Here is a 23,489-nt window from a genome sequence, read left to right as displayed (position 1 = left end):
CCTGTACTTCTCACCTAAGTATCTGTAAGCACCTATGGAGCCAACTGCAGAGACAGGCACTGCCCACCCCGCACTCTCCAGGCCTGGCACGTACCACAGGTGCTTCCGGTGGGGCGATCCGGAGACCCTGGGACAGGATCCCAGCAAAGTTGGTGGTTCTAGACCCATGCCACAACAACTTCCGGTTATGCAGCTGCTTGAATGGCTTGTAGCGCTGGCTCTCCCCTTCACGCTCAATCTTAAAGATCTGGTTGGAATGACAGAGACAAAGGAAGCCATTTATTAGTCTGGTTAACCCAAGGACCTGACCAGATACAGGAGAACTAACTAGTTGCCTCTAGAGCTAGAAAACCTAACAGAACCTGGAGTACGTAAGGCTGCAATGGAGCACCTGACTAGTCAAGGAGAAACTAGCTATGAAAATGATTACTAGGTGCAGCAGAAGTACACCTGAGGCACTTTATTTTGGATCTCTGACAATACTTTGAGTCTAAAACCAGGTGTTTTTTTTTTGTTTTTTTTTTTTCATTTTTCTGAAGCTGGAAACAGGGAGAGACAGTCAGACAGACTCCCGCATGCGCCCGACCGGGATCCACCCGGCACGCCCACCATGGGGCGACGCTCTGCCCACCAGGGGGCGATGCTCTGCCCATCCTGGGCGTCGCCATGTTGCGACCAGAGCCACTCTAGCGCCTGGGGCAGAGGCCACAGAGCCATCCCCAGCGCCCGGGCCATCTTTGCTCCAATGGAGCCTTGGCTGCGGGAGGGGACGAGAGAGACAGAGAGGAAAGCGCGGCGGAGGGGTGGAGAAGCAAATGGGCGCTTCTCCTGTGTGCCCTGGCCGGGAATCGAACCCGGGTCCTCCGCACGCTAGGCCGACGCTCTACCACTGAGCCAACCGGCCAGGGCCCTAAAACCAGGTTTTAGGACAGGAAATGTCCTTTATAAAAAAATAAAGTCACCCAAACTGTAAGAATTCTCATTTTTTGGTTCAACAAATAAATGAGTCACTTCCTCCAGTTATTTCAAGCAAAGTAAACTGCTCTTTTCTACCCAGGCCCAGGTTGGAGGCGGGAGCAAGAGCTGGCAGAGGGTGGGGGGGGGAGAAGAAGAGACTCTTACCTCGACAACTTTCAAGTCATATGCATTGTGTGTAGTCGCATGAGTGTTCTTCACATATTTCCTGATGATTTTGGCTTCCTCAGAATCTTTGTCCACTACCTACGAGAAGGACGTCTTGGAATTAGAGCAAGGGAGACCCCAGGAGAGCTACACAGAGGTGGGAAAACAGTCACAGGCTCAGCTGATGCACAGATCACACCACAGCTCTCACTGAAGCCCAAAAGGGACCAAGAGCCCATGTCCCAGAGCTGGGGAGATCCCAGACAGTGGTCTCAGTTCCTTGGGCATCATCTTTTCTGGGCTCTGAGGAAAGCAAGACATCTGGAGCTCCCTGTGAACAGAGAGTTTTCAGAACAAGGAGCCAGCTCCCAGGCAACAGTGCAGTTTACGGGGTTAAAACATGTGAGCCTTGAGACGCTCCCCAGCCCAGACTTGCAATCAAAAGTGGCAGAGTTCTGGTCAACTGTATGAATTCTGATGATGGAGTACAGGCTCCATCTCTTGGCTCCTCAGAACCATGCACACTATGGCTCAGAGCATACACCCACTAACTACCCACCAACTAGTTAATGTAATCTGTGCCCAACAAACAAGAGTGTGCTATGGGAAAGGCCATATCCTATTTTCATGTTCTTATCTAAAGTTCTGAAAATCTAGGAATTCTGCTCTTCCAGTCTCTTAATTAAAAGGCTTCAGAATTATAATTGGAAACAATAACAACACTTTCACAAAGAACCAATCCCATAGTACTCCCACCATGAAGATGCTCCTAGTGGCAAAACAGATCACATTTGGTGTCTTACCCTGCTCGGACCAACACACACATGCTCTGTCCTAAGCAAGGAGCAAAGGCTCTTTTAAGGGATATAAACACATCCAACTAGGCTCACCAGACTCTGAATCCTGTAATCCTGCAGGGAAAGACATGGGCTGAGGAATGAGGCACATGGGAGATGAGACCAGGCTCAAGGTTAGGGCAAGCTAGGAACTGAGACAAAAATTTCTCCTCTGGCTCTGGCTGATTGGCTCAGTGGTAGAGCATCGGCCTGGCATGTGGATGTCCCAGGTTTGATTCTTGGCCAGGGCACACAGAAGCATCCATCTGCTTCTCCACCCCTCCTCCCCTCTCTCTTTGTCCCCACTCCTGCAAACATGGCTTGATTGGAGCAAGTTGGCTCTGGGTGCTGAGGATGGCTTCATGGCCTTGCCTCAGGTGCTAGGAAGAGCTTAGTTGCTGAGCCACAGAACACCACCCAGATGGGCAGAGCACTGTCCCCTAGTGGGCTTGCTGGGTGGATCCCGGTCAGGGCGCATGTGGGAGTCTGTCTGCCTCCCCTCCTCTCCCTTAAAACAAAACAAAACACAACACACAACAAAACTTCTCCTTTGGTTAGCCCAGGCAGGGGGATTTGTGATTTCTGCCTAAGCCTCCCATGCAGAAGTTCAAGGACCCTATGAGTCAAGAAGGGTATTTCAACTGGAGGATATGAACCCTGGCATTATATTTTTATTACAGCTGCCATCATTTCAGCTACTACTGAAATGGGATGCCAGTAACAAACATTTTAGGGTTCCTGTTGTAATAGTCTCCAAACACAGAGATCCTCTCCAGATTAAGGGAAAAAGACCTACCTGTGAGGTTCCCCAGAAACCAGTCCAGTCTCTATACCAAACTGAGGACCTGGCTTAGAAGCCTACCTACCTTGCAGACAAGGTGCTTATTTGAAGGTGAAACACTCTGAGGTTCTCAAAGGACCACCAACAGCAACTGGAATGTGCCAGAAAGGCAAATTCATAGCCCCAGCTGTTTTGGGAAGCTCTCCAGGAGACCCTGACACATATTTAAGTTTGGGGACAACTCTTGGGATAAGCTGTTAGAATGCTTCAGAAAGGGTGGACCCTGTTACCTTAATGTCAGTTTTGAGCTTCTCATAGTTGACATCAATTGGGTCCTTGCTGCTATCATCAGACCCACCCCTGAGCAGACTGTAGGCCACCTCGATGTCTAGCAGGTTGTCCAGCATTTCTACTTTGGCCTAGAGGAACAAATGAAAACCCTAAGCTAGGTATCAATGTGAGGGAGAGACTCGCCCAGTTTTGGGACAGAAAACATGCATCCAGATAACAGCCCAAATAGGCAGTGCAAGGGGAACTCCCAGTGGATAAGGGACAGACTGTCATCCATTCACAGTAACACTGAAGGTTTCTTAGAATGTTAAAGAGTGCTCCCCAAGGGAGAGGCAAGAGCTGTGAGCCTGTGGTGAGACCAGACTCTGCTCTTGCGCATGCTGGTGACAGGTGGGCACTTATCACTAGCTCCCTTGTGAGGCAGGGAGGGAATCCAGGGAGGAAGATGCTATTACGAGGCTCTTCTGCTCCCGGTGCTCTTTTCCTCAGACTGATGAGGAGGAGCAAGTGAGAAAAAACCATCTGTTCTGCCTTAGTCTGTCTCAGCTGGTTTGGGTAGAAACCCCACTTAAAAATGGTAACAACAAAGAAGTGTCCCTCCCAGAACTTGCCCCCTGCCCTTAGGGACTATGATGTGGAGAGGGAGTCACAGGGGGCAATCCCTGAGCAGCACCACAGCCCAGCAGACCCGAGGGTCCCTCCTGGACCCCTGTGCTACCTGCACACTGTCTACGTTGCTCAGAAGTGGAGGCTTCTTCATCCCAAAGTCGTGGGGGATCAATGTGTAGAAGCGATTCGAGAGGTCCAGGATCTGGGCGTCACTGCTGCCCTGGGACAAGGCCTTTAGGGGAGGGGACAGACGGAACAGAGGCTGAGGCAGCGGCTCCGAGCCCCCAGCACATGACCGAGCTTTCTTCTCTAGAAGAAAGATGCTGCAGCGGAGCCCCGATGTAAACCAGTGTGTGCATGAGCCAGCAAATGCAGGGAAATTTCCAAGACGACCACCTTCCTGTTGGTGTCACACCACCCTACAGCGGCAGGAGCCCCATTCTCAAACTGTGGGGCTCAGTACACAATCAGCTTCCCATAACATTCCATTTGTACAAACCTGTGGAGTTATAGATCTACTATGCAAAATGTTAACTGTAGCATCTAGGTGGTGGGCTCATGGGAATGTTCTAAAATTCTTTCAACTTTTTGTATGTTTAAAGCTTTTCATAATAATAGGGGGTAATAAACATTGCTATAAAATTCAGCCCGGTCCCTTTCATCCACTGAACTTCATCTTTAAGGCAGAAAATTTATTTTCAGGAGGTTCAGTTGGCTAGATACATAAGGGTTAAGTTCCCCTTATGTGTATCCCTACCACATTGACAATTAGTGCTCCATATGCAAAAGGTGTTGAATAAATACAGAGATGGAGAAGCCGCACCACAGGATACTGCATACTTGGCAGATATCCTAGGTGGACTAAGGATGGTAGAGGAACAGTGAGTTGACACCCTGAAGGCCTGAAGCTGCAAGTCGGCTTCTCAAGGGTACATTAGCCTTCTGTCTGCTGCAGTCTGCTCTGTGCAATGGATGAGGAGGCCGTCCTAGTCCTTCTACCTGGGACTCTGTGATAGGGAGAGCCTGTGCTGAGGAGAGACGTTCACATCTCAGCTGGTGTGGAACTTGGAAAAGAGGCCCTGTGTGACACTAGAGCTAAGCGGATTTAACTGCTACATTTCAGGGCCTCTACTCCAGCTCCAGCCAGAAAGCCCACTTTCCTAGACCAACTTCAGCTTTCTATGTGCTTTTCTTCCTTCACAAGCCAAGTCTGCTCTGCCACCCCCAAGAACGAGGGGAAGCCTACAGGCTGTGCCTGGCCTGAAGGCTCTGTGACGGAGGCATTAAGGAAAGTAAGACATTATTTAGCTTTCTACTTGATGACTTCCTAGTAACAATAAAATAAATTCAGCCTAACTCTTAAGGACACACAAAATAAAAACAACAGGTTTTTATAAGGTAGAAGAACCAAACTGCTCAAGTTTACAGGAGGTTTATTACATATCTGATCACGGAAAACACTGTTAATTCATTGTTGTGATCAATCATCTTTTGCTAGTGGCAGTGCTCATCACACTTGCTGAATTGAAAAAAATAGAAATCAACATGAATTGTGGTCCAGTTTGTCCATTAACCCAGAGGAAATGTGCCGCCACACCCCCAGATGAGGGGTCAGGCAGGGGAGGCTGACCCAGGAGACCCACTGGGCAGCTGTGACAGAGCAGGGGTCGGCCCCTCACTTACCTGCTGGACCTCACTGAGGATTGAGTATGCCGCCTGGATCTGCCTTTTGCTCAGCTTCCCCAAGGGCATCTTCTGGAGGTCAATCTGAGGAGACAGGGGAGTTCCCCTTTGAAAGCCAGGCACCGTGCACCATGGTGATGGGAGAGGTGGACCAATCCCCCTTCTCAGGCCTCTTGGACCCTGAGGGAAGCAGTCAGGAGGCTGCCTGGTCTCCCTGAGGAGACACAGTGATCCAACTCCACAGACTGCAGCCTGACCCCACTGCAGGGGCCGAGAGACCATGAGAAGATTCTTGCTACTTCATGTGTGGTCTGAATAAGCCAACCAGGGCTCTCCTTCCCGAGTTCACCGTGAAATAGCCCAGCACTTTCAGAAGTACAGCATAATTCCCAACTAATGCCGAAGTGAGGATCAGGGCAAGCCCAGGTGGCTGGCCATGGGGGCTCAGAGCCAAGGCAGTCCCCAGATGGAAAACAACCATGAAGTGATGAAAATTATTTTTTTTAAAGAGCACGCTCTTGAATGTACATATTTATATCAAGCTGACAGTGTCTCTTTCAAATCAGTCATCCCAACAGGTAAAAACATTCGTTTTGACAATACTACTTGTGCTTACATCATCCTGGGAACTACAAATATTGATCAACTTACGACCTATGCAACTTACAACCATTCAACTTTATGACCACAATCGCTAGCCATGACTGCTCCACATCTGGCAGTGCAAGCATTGCCCAGCTGGGCGTACGACAGTGCAGACCAGCTTCTGGCAGCACTACCATCTCCGAGTGCACCATTTCAACTGTTATCCCAGATTCGGTACAGCAATTTGTGTTTTGTGTCTTGGATATTTTTCATCAAACCCATCCCAAGATGTCTACCAAGAGGAAATTGTCTTTGCAAATGTAAAACCAGTTAGTTGTACCGGTAATGCAGTGTTTTACTTAAACCTGACGAAGGTAAAAATAAGAAACAAAATAGTGTAGAGATGATACAAATGACATAAAATGAACAAAGAAAATTATGATATATAACAATAATGAAAGAAAATTATGATAAAATATGACTTAAAGATTTTTATAACATCATTTCACAATACTGTACATATAGCCTACTCAACTTACAACCAAATTGTGTTACGACCGGTCTGTCGGAACCAATCGTAGCCGTAAGTCGAGCACTAGCTGTACCATTAGGAGAGGTAACAAGCTGGAGTGGTAAAAAGCATGAGGTTTGTAGCCAGAAGACCTGATCACCAGTTACTAGTGGTGCATCCACTTCTCAGCTGCATCTGTAAAACAGGGCTACTTTCCTCAAAAGACACCCACGCCCACTGTGAGTGACCCAGCCTGTACTGCTCACTCAACCTCTTACACAGCTGTGCACTAGACCCCACGCTCTGTATACTGAGACATCGTCTCTGGGGCTATTCCCAGTAGAGCCCTCTGAGCTCCAGGGCCCACACTGCACCATGCTCATCTTTGCATCTGAGCACCTGCAGTGCCTGGAACAGAGATGAAGCCGAGCAGAGGAACCACGGTGCTGATTTAATTAAATAAGCGGTGATAGTGCTCACAGTTCACCAGGCACCAACCAGAGGCCCGTGGTGATGGTGTCCAATAGTTACCACACCCCACGGCACACACGCGTCTCTGTAGTCTCAACACTGTCCATTCTGAGGGAGATCTGGTTTCTGGAAAGAGTTAAATAGATGGAGCTAACTGGGGCAAGAAGGTAGGTGACCTGTTTTGAACCAAGAAGATATAATGGAAGAGCAGAGACTTTCAGTATAAATTATAAATTGGCTCTGAAAGCAATTCTAAAGGAGGAACTCCAAAAGATATTTGACCAAGGGCAGCATGACCACAGTGAGAGCACGCAATTGGAAGGCAGCAGTCTTCACTAAGTGCTGTCATTCTGGTGTTTATTTAAAAAAGACCTGGTCTTTTGAACCTGCACCACCCTCAAAACGCATACACAGGCCACAAGAACACAAGGGTTAAATTAACACGTGCCATCTCATTCCTGAAGAACCAAGTCCCGGTATAGCTCTGTGATTGGAGCTGGGGCAGCAGCTCTACTGCAGCTCAGTTTAGGGGTGAAGTGAAAAGTGGGGAGACACCCGGGGTCCAGGTGCCACACCTGCAGTACAGGGAGGCTTCCAGGGCTGTAGCCCGGGCTCTGGATGGAGCACACACCTTCCCCTTAGCACCAGTTTGCTCTGGGCTCAGGATTCACCTCCTTACAGGAGTGCCAGGCTCCTCTGCTGGGGACAAAGCTCCCAAGTTTACCTTGATTACCATCTACCTGGTTACCCCAAGCCCATGTGGAGCCCATCAGGCTAGGAGCGGGAATCGTCCTCTCCACACACTCCCACAGACTGCCTGCAGCTTGCTCCAGCGGCAGGGCCCCAACCCTCTTCCTCCTGCAAAACAAGCTACTGGTCCAAGGGAAAAACAGCATCAGGACGTCATTTCATAGGAAGAGACTTGGGTCTAATAGCCAAAAACTACAAATTATAGAAAGACCAGAGTATAGGGAGCCAGAGATGATATGTGGGACATTCTGCCCCAGCCAGGAGAGTGGGACTAACCCTACCACCAGGACCCCACCCCATCTAGCTGGGCATCCAACCTCTTCCTAAAAAACAGCAAATGTCAGAAGGTCCCTGCACTTATGCAAAGGGTGGTCACAGCAGTTCTTTACTGAAAGTGGGTTACTTCCCAGACTTGCCAGGACAATTCCGATGGCCTGTTTGGTTGGGCCACAAAGAAGCATGGCTGTAGACCCTATCAGGACAATAAGGAGAAGAGTTCCTGGAGGACCACAAACCCAGGGGACAGCTGTCTACAACATGCCCTACATTTCACAGCAAGTCCAACAACCCTTTGCAAGCACTCCAGGCCTCAGCACACCTGCATCTGTCTCAGGCTTAAGGACAGGTAGAGATGCCGAACCCAACAACAGCCACTGAGCTCATCTGCAGCTCAGCATTCCAATCACTGACCCCAGCAAATGTTCACCAATAAAGCAATAAAGTGCACTAACCTCATATTCCACCATGGCTTTCTTCATACTTTCCACATCAAAGATCATCTTAATGAGGTTCTGCACCGGCTTGGGGAGCTTGGACTTTGTGCCAGGGTTTACCGTCAGCTTCTTTACTGCCTCTTCATCCTTTGGGAGAAAAGATACATTACGAAGAAAAAGAAAATCAGTAAGAGACCTGATTAAACAACCCAAAGTGGTATTTGGGGTTTGGGCTGCACACAGAGGATACAGAATGGACTGGCATCAATCAACAGGGTTTGGGTAGCAGTTGCCAGGAATGTGTGTGTGTCTGCAGAGAGAGCAGACACTTCTGGTGCACCCCCAAGCCCTTTTGGCTACCCCAGATTTATATTCTAGCGAACATCACTGCACCTGGCCCTGAACAGGCTCTTCTGTAGGCATTTACCCTCCCCTCACACCCTCACCACTCCCTGCTCATTGCCTGCCACCCAGGGGTTCCTGGGGTCCTGCATGCAAATTTGCCCAGTGCCTACTTGTGCCCAACCCAGAAGTGCTGGGCAGCAATGAGGGTAAACCTTGGATCAAGGGGACACTGAAAAATTCTCCCCCACTTCTCTTGCACTGCCTCATGCCAGGGCCAACTGTACGAACAACTAAATTCATACAGCCTTCTCTAGAATCCTAAGGGATGAGGTAGCCAGTCTCAGGTCCTGCCAGACAGCTTGACAGTGTTAAAAAGTGCATCCTGGCCTGCCCTGTGGTGGTGCAGTGGATAGAGTGTTGACCTGGAACGCTGAGGTCACTGGCTCAAAACCAAGCCCAGTCAAGGCACATATAAGAAACAACTACTACGAGTTAATGCTTTCTGCTCCTCCCCCTCTTCCTTTCTCTTTCTTCCCCTCTCTAAAATTCTTAAAATAGTGCATCCTAGCATTACCCCTTCCACCCCGCCTCACTCCCCACACACCCCCCTCCTCCCTGGAACAGCACTACCTAATAACAAATAGCAATAAACTCAACCCCCCACTGTCTGGACAATCCAGGCTAAGACCATGCCTTATTGGAAATGCCTTAACTCTTCTTACTTTTGAACCACATCAGAGCCATATAAATATAGCAGCACTCATATCAAATACCCAAAACTAATCTAAATCTCTAATTGGAGGCAGCTACATTATGTTGTTGGTAAATTATGAAGTCTGGCCTCCCACAGGATGGAATTCTATACAGTCTAAGAAATGATTCTCGGCCCTGTCTGGTTGGCTCAGTGGTCGAGTGTCGGCATGGTGTGTGAAAGTCCCAGGTTCAATTTCCGGTCAGGACACACAGGAGAAGTGACCATCTGCTTCTTAGCCCCGCCTCCCTTACCCTCCTGCAGCCGAGGGTTTATTGGTTTGAGCCTATGGGCCTTGGCCTTGGGCACCAAGGATGGCTCCATGGAGCCTCCGTGTCAGGCGCTATAATAGCTCGGTTGCGAGTATGGCCCCAGGTGGGCAGAACTTCAGCCTTTGATGGGGGTTGCCAGGTGGATCCCGGTCGGGGTGCATGTGGGAGTCTATCTCCACTCCTCTCACTTGAAAAAAGAAAAAAAAGAAATGATTCTCTAGATCATTTCTATGATCTCTAGATTAATCATCTCTAGATTAATACAGTAGCCACTGGTTTTGAAATGTGACCAATCCAAATTGAGATGTACTATAATGGTTAAAAATACACCAGATTTTAGCCCTGCCCTGACAGCTCAGTTGATTAGAGCATGATCCCGAAGTACAGAGGTTGTTGGTTCAATTCCCAGTCAAGGGCACATGTAGGAGCAGATCTATGTTCCTTTCTCCCCTCCAACCCCAAATCAACATAATATATATACCAGACTTCAAAGAAAAAAAAAAAGTAAAATATCTTAATTTTGTTGATATCAACCACATGCTAAAATAACATTTTGGATATAGTGGTTTAAATAAATTACTTGTATTAATTTCACTGTTTCTTTTGCTTTTTAAATATAGCTACTAAAAAATTTACTTTTAAGATTTATTGACTTTACAGAGATAGGAGACAAAGGGGGGGAGTTGAAAAGTATCGACTCAATAGTTGCTTCACTTCAGTTGTTCACTGCTTGCTTGTTGCTTGTCGTATGTGCCTTGACCAGGCAAGCCCAGGGTTTCAAACTGGCGACCTCAGCATTCCAGGTCAACACTCTATCCACTGTGCTACCACAGGCCAGGCAAAGGGTAGCTACTAAAATATTTTTAACTGCGTAGTTGTTGCATTTTTTAATTGGATAGCATTGTTCCAGAAGACATAGAGAAACACTCCTAGTACATTAAGGCAAAAAGTAGGTGGTCACTGCACAGTATGTAAGGAAAAGCTCCAATTTTATGCTATGGAAAAGGACCTGTGAGGAAAAGACTGAGAAAGACATATACTATGACTTTAACTGTGGTTAATTCTGGGCTTTTTTGTGCCTTTGTCTTTCTCAACTAGCCTCATATAATGAGTTGTGAGTGTTTTCTTCCTCTATTTTTTGGAAGAGTCTGTGAAGGACGTGTATTAATTGTTTAACCATTTGGTAGCATTTATCAGTGATGCCATCTGATTCATGGTATGTTTTTTTATTTTTATGTTTTATTTTTATTTTTTACAGAGACAGAGAGTCAGAGAGAGGGATAGATAGGGGCAGACAGACAGGAATGAAGAGAGATGAGAAGCATCAATCATCAGTTTTTCGTTGAGACACCTTGGTTGTTCATGGATTGCTTTCTCATATGTGCCTTGACCGCGGGCCTTTAGCAGACTGAGTAACCCCTTGCTTGAGCCAGCGACCTTGGGTCCAAGCTGGTGAGCTTTGCTCAAACCAGATGAGCCCGCGCTCAAGCTGGCGACCTTGGGGTCTTGAACCTGGGTCCTTCCACATCCCAGTCCAACACTCTATCCACTGCGCCACCGCCTGGTCAGGCCACGGTATGTTTTTTTAAAAAAATGAGCCTGACCAGGTGGTGGCGCAGTGGATAAAGCGTCAAACTGGGACGCAGAAGACCCAGGTTTGAGACCCCAAGATTGCCAGCTTGAGCAAGGGGTCATTGGCTTGGCTGAAGCCCCCAGTCAAGGCACATATAAGAAAGCAATCAATGAACAACTAAGGTGCCACAATGAAGAATTGATGGTTCTCATCTCTCTCCCTTCCTGTCTGCCCCTATCTATCCCTCTCTTTCTCTGTCACACACACACACACACACACACACACACACACACACACACAAAAAGTACACCTTCCTTTTACTATAACTAGATGATGTAAGAGCATTATGTGATTACCTGGCCATAGTCAATCTCCAGTGGGTAGAACTTTTTTGGATGCTTTGTGAAGCTTTCAGAGTGCCAGGCATTTCCGGTTTTCTCTTCATATAATTTTACAAAGTGCTCAACAGCTTCTTCCTTGGATGGCATCTGCTCCAGTTTGTTACTACCGATCACTGTGCCCACGCGGCCCCAGGACCTGAATATCCAGTACCTACGAGGGGGACGAGGAGAGGAGGAGCATCAGATACAAATTTGTGAGTTAGCCAGTCACATTTCTGGAGGAGTTTCCCTTCCCTGACATTCCACCTGGGTGAGAAAAAACTGCAAACACTTCAAAATGATTGTGATTGACAAAGAGGAACAAAAGAAATTGATACTACAATAAAGGGCCTTTATTTTACTTTGATTGAATTGAGGGTTGGTTATAAGTAAGTACAGTAATAAAAGAATATCCTTTCAAATGGAATATAAAAAGTGCCCAAGAACAGCTTAAGCCTGGACCTGGCAGCCAAGCTTGAGGACCAAATCCTGGGACCCTATAGACCTTTACATAAAAACACCCAATTCTACCCCCCCCTCCAAAGAAATACAGCAAATAATCATTTGGAAGTCATGTGTTTAAAGAACTGTAATCATAACATACCCTACAGGTTAAAAAGAACTGGTTCAGTGAGATGTGATGAAACGGGAAGGTTAGCCACCTCAGATCCAGCCATAACTGTTTCCACCTCAATTTAGGGTATGCATCATGGGTACCCTCTAGCTCCTGTTTTGTTAATTTTTCTTTTGGCTAAGTTAATTTTTCTTTTTATTCAGTAAGAAAAGGGAAGGCAGAGACAGACTCCCACATGTGCCCCAACTGGGATCCACCCAGCAAGCCCACCAGTGGCAATGCTCTGCCCATCTGGGGCGCTGCTCTGTTGCAACCAGAGCCATTCTAGCGCCTGAGGCGGAGGCCATGGAGCCGTCCTCAGCACCTGGGGCCAACTTGTTTCAATCAAGTCATGGCTGTGGGGGGGTGGAGTGTGGGGGTGTGGAAGTGGATAAGCAGATGGCACCTTTCCTGTGTGCCCTGACCAGGAATCAAACCTGGGATACCCACACACCAGGCCTATGCTCTAACACTGAACCAAACAGCCATAGGCAGTTAATTTTCCTTAGTTGAAGTAATGGGTAAGTTAAATTTTATATCACCGTAAGTATAAATATATTAGAAATCCAAATACAAGACTTGTATGCATTTTTAAGGTAAAACTAAAAGTTCAAAGAAAATAATGGACCTCCTACTATTTTCTTGGGCTCTTGCTTGCCTGGCATATACATTTACTCTGTTGGCTTTTTTTTCTCTAGAAATGTTTTGGAAGACACTACACTACCTTATCCTGAAAAACATTTTCTGACCCAAGAGTCCACACTACTCTTTCACTCTATAAAAACCAACAAATCTAGGGCACCAGGAAAATGCACACACCCACAAACACCATCAGAATTTCTTGGTGTTGGTGGAAAATTTTAATTTCATTGCCTGTCATTTACTAGACTATGACACTGTGTACTTCCACAAAAACCCTATTCCTTCTGCAGTACAATGTACATCCAGCTTTTGGAAGGCATTATTTTACAAACAAGAAACCATTTTTGACTTTCAAATCTCTGATAAGAGTCGGCAATAAACTAAATGACAGATAAGGTTTATTTCTTCAGAAACTTTTAACAGCCAATCAAACACTTCGTACTCTTTATGATCACCTCTGATACGAAAGGTATGGTGAAAAGCTGAATAGATGAAAATAACTTATGCCAACTTAAGCCGTGACTGCTTCCAGACTGAGGCTAGCAAGGGCTCCCACTACCACAGCGGTTTGCCTTATACTAGTGAACCTTTTTGTTTCCTGGGGTTCCACTGGGTAAATGGTTTTCATGTGCTAAAAAGAAAAGGTCGAGTAGTTTTTTAAAAGTGTCTTTTCACCATTTGGATTCAATGAGTTCCTTCCACACACCTTCCTACCTACATAGAGCTCCCACTCCACGTTGGCTGTAACAGGGACAATCAAACAGCACAGGTACACATGGGAAAAGCCAGTCCAGCCCGGCAGCACCCCACAACTGGCCCTTGCCTCGCTCCATCAGGTTAAAAAAAGTAACAAATAAAGCAAACCCGAGCATCTTTTGTATCTGGAGTTTAAAGTAATACTAAAGAGTAAGGTCAGGCCTGACCAGGCAGTGGCACAGTGGATAGATCGTCAAACTGGGATGCGGAGGACCCAGGTTCGAGACCCCGAGTTCGCCAGCTTAAGCGCAGGCTCATCTGGTTTGAGCAAAAGCTCACCAGGTTGGACCCAAGGTCGCTGGCTCGAGCAAGGGGTTACTCAGTCTGCTGAAGGCCCACGGTCAAGGCACATATGAGAAAGCAATCCATGAACAACCAAGGTGTCGCAACGAAAAACTGATGATTGATGCTTCTCATCTCTCTGTTTCTGTCTGTCTGTCCCTATCTATTCCTCTCTCTCTAACTCTCTCTGTCTCTGTAAAAAAATAATAATAATTTTAAAAAAAGAACAGAAAAATAAAGAGTAAGTTCAGTTTTTGCCAAACCTTACTTGCTTCAGAAATTTAAAAACATGTGCAGAGTATCAGAAAATCCAGAGTCTTCAGTTGGCTACAAGAAAAAAGCTGGAAGATTATGAAAGCACCCTCTGTGAGGACGGCCCAACTAGACAGAGGAGAGCAAGGCTGTCTGGTGGGAACGCCACCTTCCCTTTCCCACGGAAGGCTCATACTATGCCATGTTCTTCGTGAGGAGACCGAACTCCCCAGGTACTGAGGGAGCCTGGGTTTCAGGAGGCTGGCAGCACAGCACATGGGCCCAGGCCTCTCATGGAGCACAGCTCCCCTGAACACTCTCCGTTCCCAGCACACACCTGCTTCCTTTGTCATCCTCCAGGAGCTGTAGCTTGTAATAGGAATTGGTCCCTTTAACAATGTCCACCAGGCCGAGGGTGGCGCTGAAGACCTTTCCGCCTGTCTCCAGGACGTGCGCAGAATGTTCCAGACCTGTCATGGAGGCAAGGCTCCTACAGTTTCCTCATCCACAGAGGGGAGGTGCACTCATGGAGGGGGTCTGCTGGCACAGGGTCTGCGCCTGCTTGGGCACCCCAACACCACTCTGGAAGGTCCCCCACAAGATGCATGTGTTCTCAGGACAGGATAGGGGGGTGGGGCCTGTGAGGAGGCACAAGGGCACAGGTGGGCCCATGCTGCTCACATCATTCCCATCTGCTTACCAGAGTCAGGATCAACAGCAGCTCCTCCTTTAAGAGTTAATTTCATTCTCTTTTCAGATTTGTTGACTCCTTGAAGGGGGACAGAGCAATATGAACGTTAAATTAAAAAGGGGAAGCTGGAAGGCAAGGGAAAGGAGTCCTTTTCACTTGCATCAGATGCCAACATGGCGCCTGCGTGCCCTCCCCCGCCGCGGCCATTTCAGGGGCACAAAGGGAGAGGCTCTGCACAGGCAGACATGGCACAGGCTGGGACCCATGGCAGAATGGAGCCGCTGGCACTGCTAGCTCTGGTCCCCAGGGACGGTAGCTCAAGGCCTCACCTTCCTCCTTGACAGGGTCTTTGCTCTTTTTAGAGACCGCAGACCCTGACTTTCCTTTAGGGGCCACGACTTCAACAGGCTCTGCCTTCACCTCAGCACCCCAGGGGGACAGGATATGGGCTGAAACCACCTCCTGAAGGCTCTTGGTTGAGGCAGTGATGTCCTGCAGGAAATCCTCAGACACAACTCGAACGTTGCCCTCTTTCACCTCTTCCATCTTTTTATTCATCTTTTCTACCTCCTCTGTTCAAATCAGGAGGGGGGGAAAAAGAAAAGCTAAATAATAAGTTTAAAACTAATCTTAAATTTCAGATTACTAGTCATATTTACTGATTACTTCCAAACCTGCTGCTCTCCTTCCTTTCAAATCTCGTGTTCTTAAGATATTTCCACAACTGTCTCTTACCAGCAACATTCCCCTTTTGCTAAGGCAGGATGAGCTAATGCCACCTTCTCAAGACCATTTTACAGAATGAGCTGTTAACAGACATTCCATAGAGAAAGGAGCTGAAGTCAAGTAAGTTTGTAAAATGCTGTATTCTACCTCTCTGGTCTTGGAGACTTATTGCAATAGTCATCAGTGTAATACAGCTGCAAAGACACCTATGGCCCTGGCTGGGTGGTTCAATAGATAGAGCATTGTCCCAGCATGCCAAGGCTGTGGGTTAGATTCCCGTTGGGGCAGATACGAGAAGCAACCAAAGAGTACACACTAAATGGAACTAAGTGGAACTAGTTGAAGCTTCTCTCTGCTTTCCTCCCCTTTCAAATCAATAGAAAAATTAAAAAGAAACCTATTTACCTTTGTTTAACTGCACTTCCCAAATGTGTTTAAGGTGCGAACTTTTGTTTTGGCAGCAAACCCATCAACACCCCGTTGCAGATCGCTGGGTGATGAGAATAGTAGCCTACCATCTTTAGTGGGGAACAGAAGTCACGTGACCACGCTCCAGTGCAGAGCAGCAGCAGCAGCGCTGGCACACATGCTGGCCACCCTTCCTCTAGGACCAAAGCACTGGTGCTGTCTGAGACATCGTGGTAAACACTTCGTCGCATTTAGCCCTCATCACAATTGCAAGAGACACAGAGCATGACCTCAGATCTGCAAATATGCTTTGACTCACTTTTGGTGCTGATGCACAAGGAGGCCTTGTTGACTGTCCCTGTCAACTTCCCCCCGAGTCTCTCAACCATGGCCTTCACGTCATCCTTGTTCTGGGAGAGTTTCCCAAGAGCCAGGATCTTCATGTTGGACAATGGCTTATCTGGGATGGGAGACAGAATTGTGAGGCGGGGCTGCGCCCCAAGAAAGGGGGAGGAGCAGGACCCCTGACAGCCTCTGCACCCTCTTTCATCAGCTCCTCCCAAGGGAAGTCTATGAAAACAAAAGTAAAGGCTAGTGGAAAAGCAAACAGAGGACAGGACAGCAGAGTGCCATCTGAGGACCTGCATCCATCCCTGGGCACAGAAAAGCTGTATTTGAGGACTGATGACCAGGGATCAGGAGGCTGGCAGTGGATGGAAAGCAGAGAGGTAGGTCACGTGAACTGCCTATTACTTTCATTATTATTCTCTCATTTCACATAAAATAATAGACTGCAATATTTTATGCAATACATAGTCATTAACCCTATTAAAAAAATTAACTTGTTCATGATAGTCACTCAAAGCTCTGATCACTATGAGCTGAGACCGCTGATTCCAGGCAAAAAGAAGACCCTAGCCTTTGAAGCATCCAGTATTAAAACTCGATCCAGGCCAGAAAACGCAGACAGAGGTGTACTAATCTCTGGCTGGTGGGAATGCAGTGCAGGCGACATACTCCTAGAACAAGAGGTCCACAGGGAAAAGTCCTGCAGGTCTTCCACATGTCCCTGATAAACAAAGGCAGTAGAACTCCTGACAAAAACACAAACTGATCTCACTGTCTTTGCTGGTGTGGACTATTTCCCACTAATATTGACCAGTTACTTCCTCTGCTGATGCTATCACATATAGAAGGTCTCTGTATGCCAGAGCCCCAGTATGGCATCAGGTTCAGGGTGCCTGATGGGTGCAGGCTGGCCAGAGGCAGGGGAGATGGTCTGTGGCACAGTTAGGTAGTACAGTGAATGCCATGCCAGGCAAGGCCATCTACCTGGCCTTCCAGGAGTGTCCCTCCCCACCCTCCCTCTGCTGCAGGAAGTGAGACAGGATGTCCTCACAGGATCAGCAACAGCAAACTCAGAAGGATACCTTGTTCCCCAAAGGACAGCCCCAGCCCACCTTGTGCCCCACCCTGCCCTGGCCAGCACCGGGCTCTACCTGACGGGGCACAGGAGTTCACAGTGGAGGGCTCTGAGGCTGTGGTGGGCGGCGCTGCTGCCGCCACTGGGGCAGTGGTCTCAGGAGGGAATATACGATCCTGCTTTTTGATCTTCAATTTCTTGAAGTAAGAGATTTCTCGGAATTCCTAAAGAATTTAAGTTCCAGTTAAGAAACCAGTTCTTTCTTGAAATAACTACCTGATAGAGCAAAGACAATTTCTCTTGTTCACACTAAGGAATCTTTCTTTTTGTAATAAAGAGTAACATAAGAAAACACAAGGTTTCTAGTATTAGTGCAGTATTATTACAGATATGGCACATATTTCTGAGGTTTCATTTACTTGTAGTCAAACTGGGACCAAAAAGATGAAATGGAAAATTCCAGAAATAAACAATTGCTAAGTTTACAGTGCATAACACTGAGCAGTGTGGTGAAATCTCATGCTATCCTCCCAGGGACGTGAATCATCCCTTTGTCCAGTGTCTCTACACTCTATATGCTACCTGCCCACTGGTCACTTAACAGCCATTTCAATTATCAATCGAATGTCACAATACTGCCGAGTTTAAGTCCTACTTTACTTAGCATTATAGGGTTTGGTACTGTCTGCGGTTTAAGGCATTCACTGGGGCTATCCCCCATGAACAAAGGGGGCTACTGTCCATGCAGTTCAGGAAATGCCACCACTCCTATGCACCTAAGTCTTCATCCAATCAAGAAACAAGCCCCCTTGCTGTATCCACGTTCGTTAAATGCCTGCTGTATGAAAAGGTAACAGACTCATTTCCAACACAGGCTGAACTCCTAACATGTGCCCCATACCACAGTGAAGTTAGAAAGATAGTTTCTGCCCTTGAGAAAGTTCAACCTTGAATAAAAACCAGATATATGCCTTCACATATATGCTTTTAATACAGGAGCTAAGTTCCAAAGTAAAAAGTAGCTCATATTATTTACTATCTTATTATTTTCTCAAAGATAGAAGGGACAAAAACTCCACAAAAGGGTTTGTAACATTGGCATATGCAGAAAAACTGGGGAGATATTTCTACAGGAACTAGAAAATCACTGTAAGATATTAAAAGGGGGGAAGTGGTAAGGCCAAATTTGTTTAGAGTGATGACTCAATAAAAACTACAGCATACTCTCCCTCTTGCAAGTACGCCTGTACCTTTCCCTTCCCTCTCTTCTTCCACCCGGATGTGTTACCTCTGCCTTTCCCTTCTCCTGAGCTCCAAGGGCCATCCATTCTGCTTCTGTGACTTGTTTCCTGAGCCTACACCCAGCTGGCTCACTTCTAGTACCTTTGAAACTTTCTCTTAAAAAATTTTTTTTTTTTTTTGCATTTTTCTGAAGCTAGAAACAGGGAGAGACAGTAAGACAGACTCCCGCATGCGCCAGACCGGCACGCCCACCAGGGGCGACGCTCTGTCCACCAGGGGGCGATGCTCTGCCCATCCTGGGGGTCGCCATGTTGCGACCCTCCTGGATGTCGCCATGTTGCGACCAGAGCCACTCTAGCGCCTGAGGCAGAGGCCACAGAGCCATCCCCAGCGCCCGGGCCATCTTTGCTCCAATGGAGCCCTGGCTGCGGGAGGGGAAGAGAGAGACAGAGAGGAAGGCGCGGCGGAGGGGTGGAGAAGCAAATGGGCGCTTCTCCTATGTGCCCTGGCCGGGAATCGAACCCGGGTCCTCCGCACGCTAGGCCAACGCTCTACCGCTGAGCCAACCGGCCAGGGCTCTCTTAAAATTTGAAAAAAAAAAAGTATAGAGAAAAGACTAGAGTGTATTTATGGCAGTGAACAGAGGAGTTAGAAAATGAATGAGCCAGGGCAGGAGGACCAGTGGAATCAATGAAGTTCTGTTCTAGATGCTGAGCCAAGTGGTGCCAATGGGGCATTCAAGTAACAATTACTGAATGTTACTATGTGCCACTGTTCGAAATGCTCGTCCCCAGAAGTAAGTACAGGGGGAGATAACTTGATGGAGATCAAACCCCAAATCCTAGCTAGTGGCAGCTGCAACTCTGCCCAGGCAGCTGGGCGCCACATCAGGCTGAGTTTCAGGACACAGGTGCAGTCCTTCCAACAGACTCGTCCCCAGAGACAGTGTCAGCCCCCTACCAAAACAGTTCCAAATGAGGTTCCTCAATTGAGGCTTTGCACCTAAAAATTCAATATATAGTTCCATTATAAAAGAGATAAACAACAGGAGATATCTGAGCATGGACCCAGCTCCCCCTCTAATACTAAGGCAAGGAAGTATCCTTAAGAAAAACTCTTCTAGGCCCTGGCCGGTTGGCTCAGTGGTAGTGTCGGCCTGGTGTGCGGGAGTCCCGGGTTCGGTTCCTGGCCAGGGCACACAGGAGAGGCACCCATCTGCTTCTCCACCCCTCCCCCTCTCCTTCCTCTCTGTCTCTCTCTTCCCCTCCCACAGCAGAGGCTCCACTGGAGCAAGGATGGCCCGGGTGCTGGGGATGGCTCCTTGGCCTCTGCCCCAGGCGCTAGAGTGGCTCTGGTCGCAACGGAGCGATGCCCCGGAGGGGCAGAGCATCGCCCCCTGGTGGGCGTGCCGGGTGGATCCCGGTCTGGCACATGCGGGAGTCTGTCTGACTGTCTCTCCCCGTTTCCGGCTTAAAAAACAAGAAAAAAAAAAAGAAGAAGAAGAAGAAAAAAGAAAAACTCTTCTATTGTAAAGGCAGGAATTATCCATTTGCTCACCATTATGATCCTTGTGCTTAGAACAGTGCCTGGCACAGAGTAAGCACTTGATGAACAGAAGCAAAGTCTTTGCAACCAACTGAACAAACATGTGCTCCAGTTAGAAAAGCTTTGGTCCACATTTGTGTAGTTATTAAATGATGGAACCAATAATTTAATTCCATATTCCGATTAAGAGGACAGCCCAGCTGTGAAGACGTCGAAGGAACACTGCCCTGTAGTCATGGTGACCTGGAGTGAGGGGATCATGGTTTTCTGGCAACAGATCCCAGCATCCATGCCTCTTACCTTTGGGGTCACCCACTCCTTCCGCTTGGGTGTCTGTGTCTTAACCATACACTTGGTCCACGCAGTGATGTCCCCAGTACAGTAATATGCATCACTCTTGAAGACCAGCTGGCCTGAACAATCCTCGCAGGGAAGGAGGGAACCAAACACTAAGCCATCAGCTACACGGTCCAAGATCTGGAGCCAGTAAAGAAACATATGAGAGAAAAGGAACGGCGACCAAAAATAACGTTACCAATGTGGGATGAAGAATCTGCAAATTTCACTGACACAAAAGAGAGGGCTCGCCCTGAGGCTTGCTAAACACCCCTCTGGCCAGCTGGTTTACAGGTGTAGCTTAGATTATGGTATTTCAATTTGAGGCATATTCCTGCTTCCCTTAGTGATTTGGAAATAAAGGGAGAGGCAGAACACCCACAGCTTCTGCACAAGGAACAGGGCCAACTCTTCCTCCAGAGAGAGGGCTGGGCAGGGCCTGCGGGGGACACTGGTCTCACGAGGCAGTCTCTACCCCTCTGCAGACCTCACAGCCCATGGGCAGTGCTGCAGAAGGCAGTAGAGAGAGCTCCTCAGGCAGTGTGGCATGAATACACAAGGCACATGTAAGGCCCACCTCAGTCCTAACCAAAATTCTAAACTAAGGGCTACCTTGTAGAAGATGTCAGGAATGACCTGGGGGAGCCGCCCCTTCCTGCCCCTGGGAAATGGTGACCACGATGGTAATGACCATGCAACACAACTATGGAACTGTCACTCCTCCCAATTAATACCAGCAGGTGTTCAATCAGAGGGCCTCCCATAGTCCAAGAGGACAGTCACTCCACAGTGACCTGGCTGCCTCACACACGTCTCACTTAACACAAAGGCAGCTCACCGCCGACTCCCCGGAGGGCACTTGCTGCTTGTTGAAGATGAGCAGCTCTTTCAGGTCATTCATCGAACACACTTTCTTGAGCTCGTCCTTGATGTTCCAGATCAGCTCGTTCTGGGCCTATGGACAAGACCCAGCCGCTAAGAGACCAGCTCTTGGCAAAGAAAAAACCCAACAAGTGGAGGAGATCCCACCAGTCTTGCTTGTCTCCAACCACATGCTTAGCTGAGCTGCCCTTCAAAATCGGGTCTTGTCAACAGGGCAGTGTGCTCCCAACCCTGCCCTGTGGATGCCAGGCACCCCAGAGGGCGCCTCACAGAGAACACTGTGGTAGGTGGGGAGACCACTGAGCGACATGGGGAATGCTGCAGGTCAGGAACCAGGAGCCCCTGAATCACCCCCCCAGAAACAAACCCAAGTGAGACCAGAAAGAGTCCAGAAGCCCCCAGGTTTATGGGCCCAATAGCTGGTTCCTAAGAGAGGTGGGCGTGGCTGTTCTCCATCAATCTGAGTGTGTAGGAGGATGTGAAAACACCTACTGCCTCAGAACAAAACAGCACCACAGCTCTATAGCTCTCCTGTTTCAGATTAGACTGAAACAGACACATTTTTACAAAGGGCCATCACCAACTTTGTCATCCCTATCAAACAACTGGAACCAAAACAAAAACTGCTTCTAATTTTTATACCACTGGCAAAAACTGAACACGTACCTAAGAGAGCCAAGCAGTTGGCTCATGGAAATCAAGTTCCCAAAAGAGACTAAATGTTCTCCCAGAGTTCCCCCGAACACTTAGCATTTCCTGATTAGTCATTTGTACTTTGCTTCAATGCACGTGTAACCAACACAGAGATAAATTTCTGGTCAATAACTGTCTAACAGGTAGTTTTCTTTCATTATATTATAGTCCTTTTTTTGTTGTTTTATACAAGAGATCTTCATTTAAAAAAAAACCCAAAAAAACCAATTTTGTCCTTTCAAGGCATTCATCCATGCTAAGAACCTTTGGCACCCTTAAATTCGGTATTTGGTTTCCAATATTTGCAAGCGGCCCTACAGGTCCAGGGAGCACAGGGATGAACTGTGTGGCTGAAGCAGGGAGCTAGCACCTCAGTGTGAGGCCCGTGACTGGGGACTGGCCTCTCAGCTCCTATTGGAGCCTGGCTGCTGGTCTGGCACCTGGAGCCTAGTGTGGGTTATCCTTCAAATAACAATTTCTTTGGGAGGAGGAAAGAAAAAATGACCTCGGGAAAGAGTTGTGCTTTTATTTATTTATTTATTTATTTATACATACAGAGACAGAGAGAGAGTCAGAGAGAGGGACAGATAGGGACAGACAGGAACGGAGAGAGATGACAAGCATCAATCATCAGTTTTTCATTGCAACACCTTAGTTGTTCATTGATTGCTTTCTCATATGCGCCTTGACCAGAGGGCTACAGCAGACCGAGTGACCCCTTGCTGGAGCCAGCGACCTTGGGTCCAAGCTGGTGAGCTTTGCTCAAACCAGATGAACCCGCACTTAAGCTGGCGACCTTGGGGTCTCGAACCTGGGTCCTCCGCTCTATCCACTGCGCCACTGCCTAGTCAGGCAAGAGCCATGCTTTTTAATAACAGCCATCAATTTGGGAATTCCTAAAGGTTTGGTAAGTGGGACACACCTCCGTGAACTTTCTTCCCAGAATGAGGAAACCGAACTGAGACAGAAGGGTGAAGGGATACACACAGCTCAGAACTCACCTTGAGGGCCTTTTCGAGTTTACTATCGTTGTCTTTATCTTTTTTAGATTTCTTCTTGGGCACTTGGTCCATTCCATCTATCTCATCACCTTTCCTCTTTCTGAAAGAGATGCAGGATATGAGAAAAAGAACCAGAGCCACAAAATCTTAGGAACCCAGTGACGTGGGTGCTGCAGTGTCCCCTTATCTCAGGTCTTCCCTGCAGGCCATGCCCACTGTTGGCTCAGGCAGTATCTGCACTGGCTCCATTCACATCAGAACACTCTGCTGCCACGAGGGGGCTCAGGGTTGTTCCAGAGCCTCAGAACCACCCAGGACAGGATC

General features: G+C 47.8%; 1 protein-coding gene across 1 annotated transcript in view; it reads right to left on the bottom strand.

Moving 5' to 3' along the window:
- Window positions 1-23,489, bottom strand: part of PARP1 (poly(ADP-ribose) polymerase 1) — a 42,304-nt gene that overhangs the window by 3,730 nt on the left and 15,085 nt on the right. Inside the window, exons 5-19 of the mRNA XM_066237177.1 lie at window positions 23,166-23,265; window positions 21,428-21,544; window positions 20,554-20,730; window positions 17,543-17,690; window positions 16,363-16,503; window positions 15,239-15,481; window positions 14,919-14,987; window positions 14,556-14,688; window positions 11,650-11,845; window positions 8,371-8,499; window positions 5,323-5,406; window positions 3,749-3,871; window positions 3,030-3,158; window positions 1,123-1,221; window positions 95-247 (exon numbers count right to left, since the gene is read on the bottom strand). Of these exons, the coding sequence (XP_066093274.1) occupies window positions 95-247; window positions 1,123-1,221; window positions 3,030-3,158; window positions 3,749-3,871; window positions 5,323-5,406; window positions 8,371-8,499; window positions 11,650-11,845; window positions 14,556-14,688; window positions 14,919-14,987; window positions 15,239-15,481; window positions 16,363-16,503; window positions 17,543-17,690; window positions 20,554-20,730; window positions 21,428-21,544; window positions 23,166-23,265 (2,041 nt within the window). The remainder of the gene's footprint in view (window positions 1-94; window positions 248-1,122; window positions 1,222-3,029; window positions 3,159-3,748; window positions 3,872-5,322; window positions 5,407-8,370; window positions 8,500-11,649; window positions 11,846-14,555; window positions 14,689-14,918; window positions 14,988-15,238; window positions 15,482-16,362; window positions 16,504-17,542; window positions 17,691-20,553; window positions 20,731-21,427; window positions 21,545-23,165; window positions 23,266-23,489) is intronic.

This window comes from Saccopteryx bilineata, chromosome 1 (assembly GCF_036850765.1).
Source record: "Saccopteryx bilineata isolate mSacBil1 chromosome 1, mSacBil1_pri_phased_curated, whole genome shotgun sequence".
In the NCBI taxonomy this organism is placed as follows: domain Eukaryota; kingdom Metazoa; phylum Chordata; class Mammalia; order Chiroptera; family Emballonuridae; genus Saccopteryx; species Saccopteryx bilineata.
The sequence above is the reverse complement of the archived record's forward strand: the minus strand, read 5'-3'. Positions and strand labels throughout refer to the sequence as shown.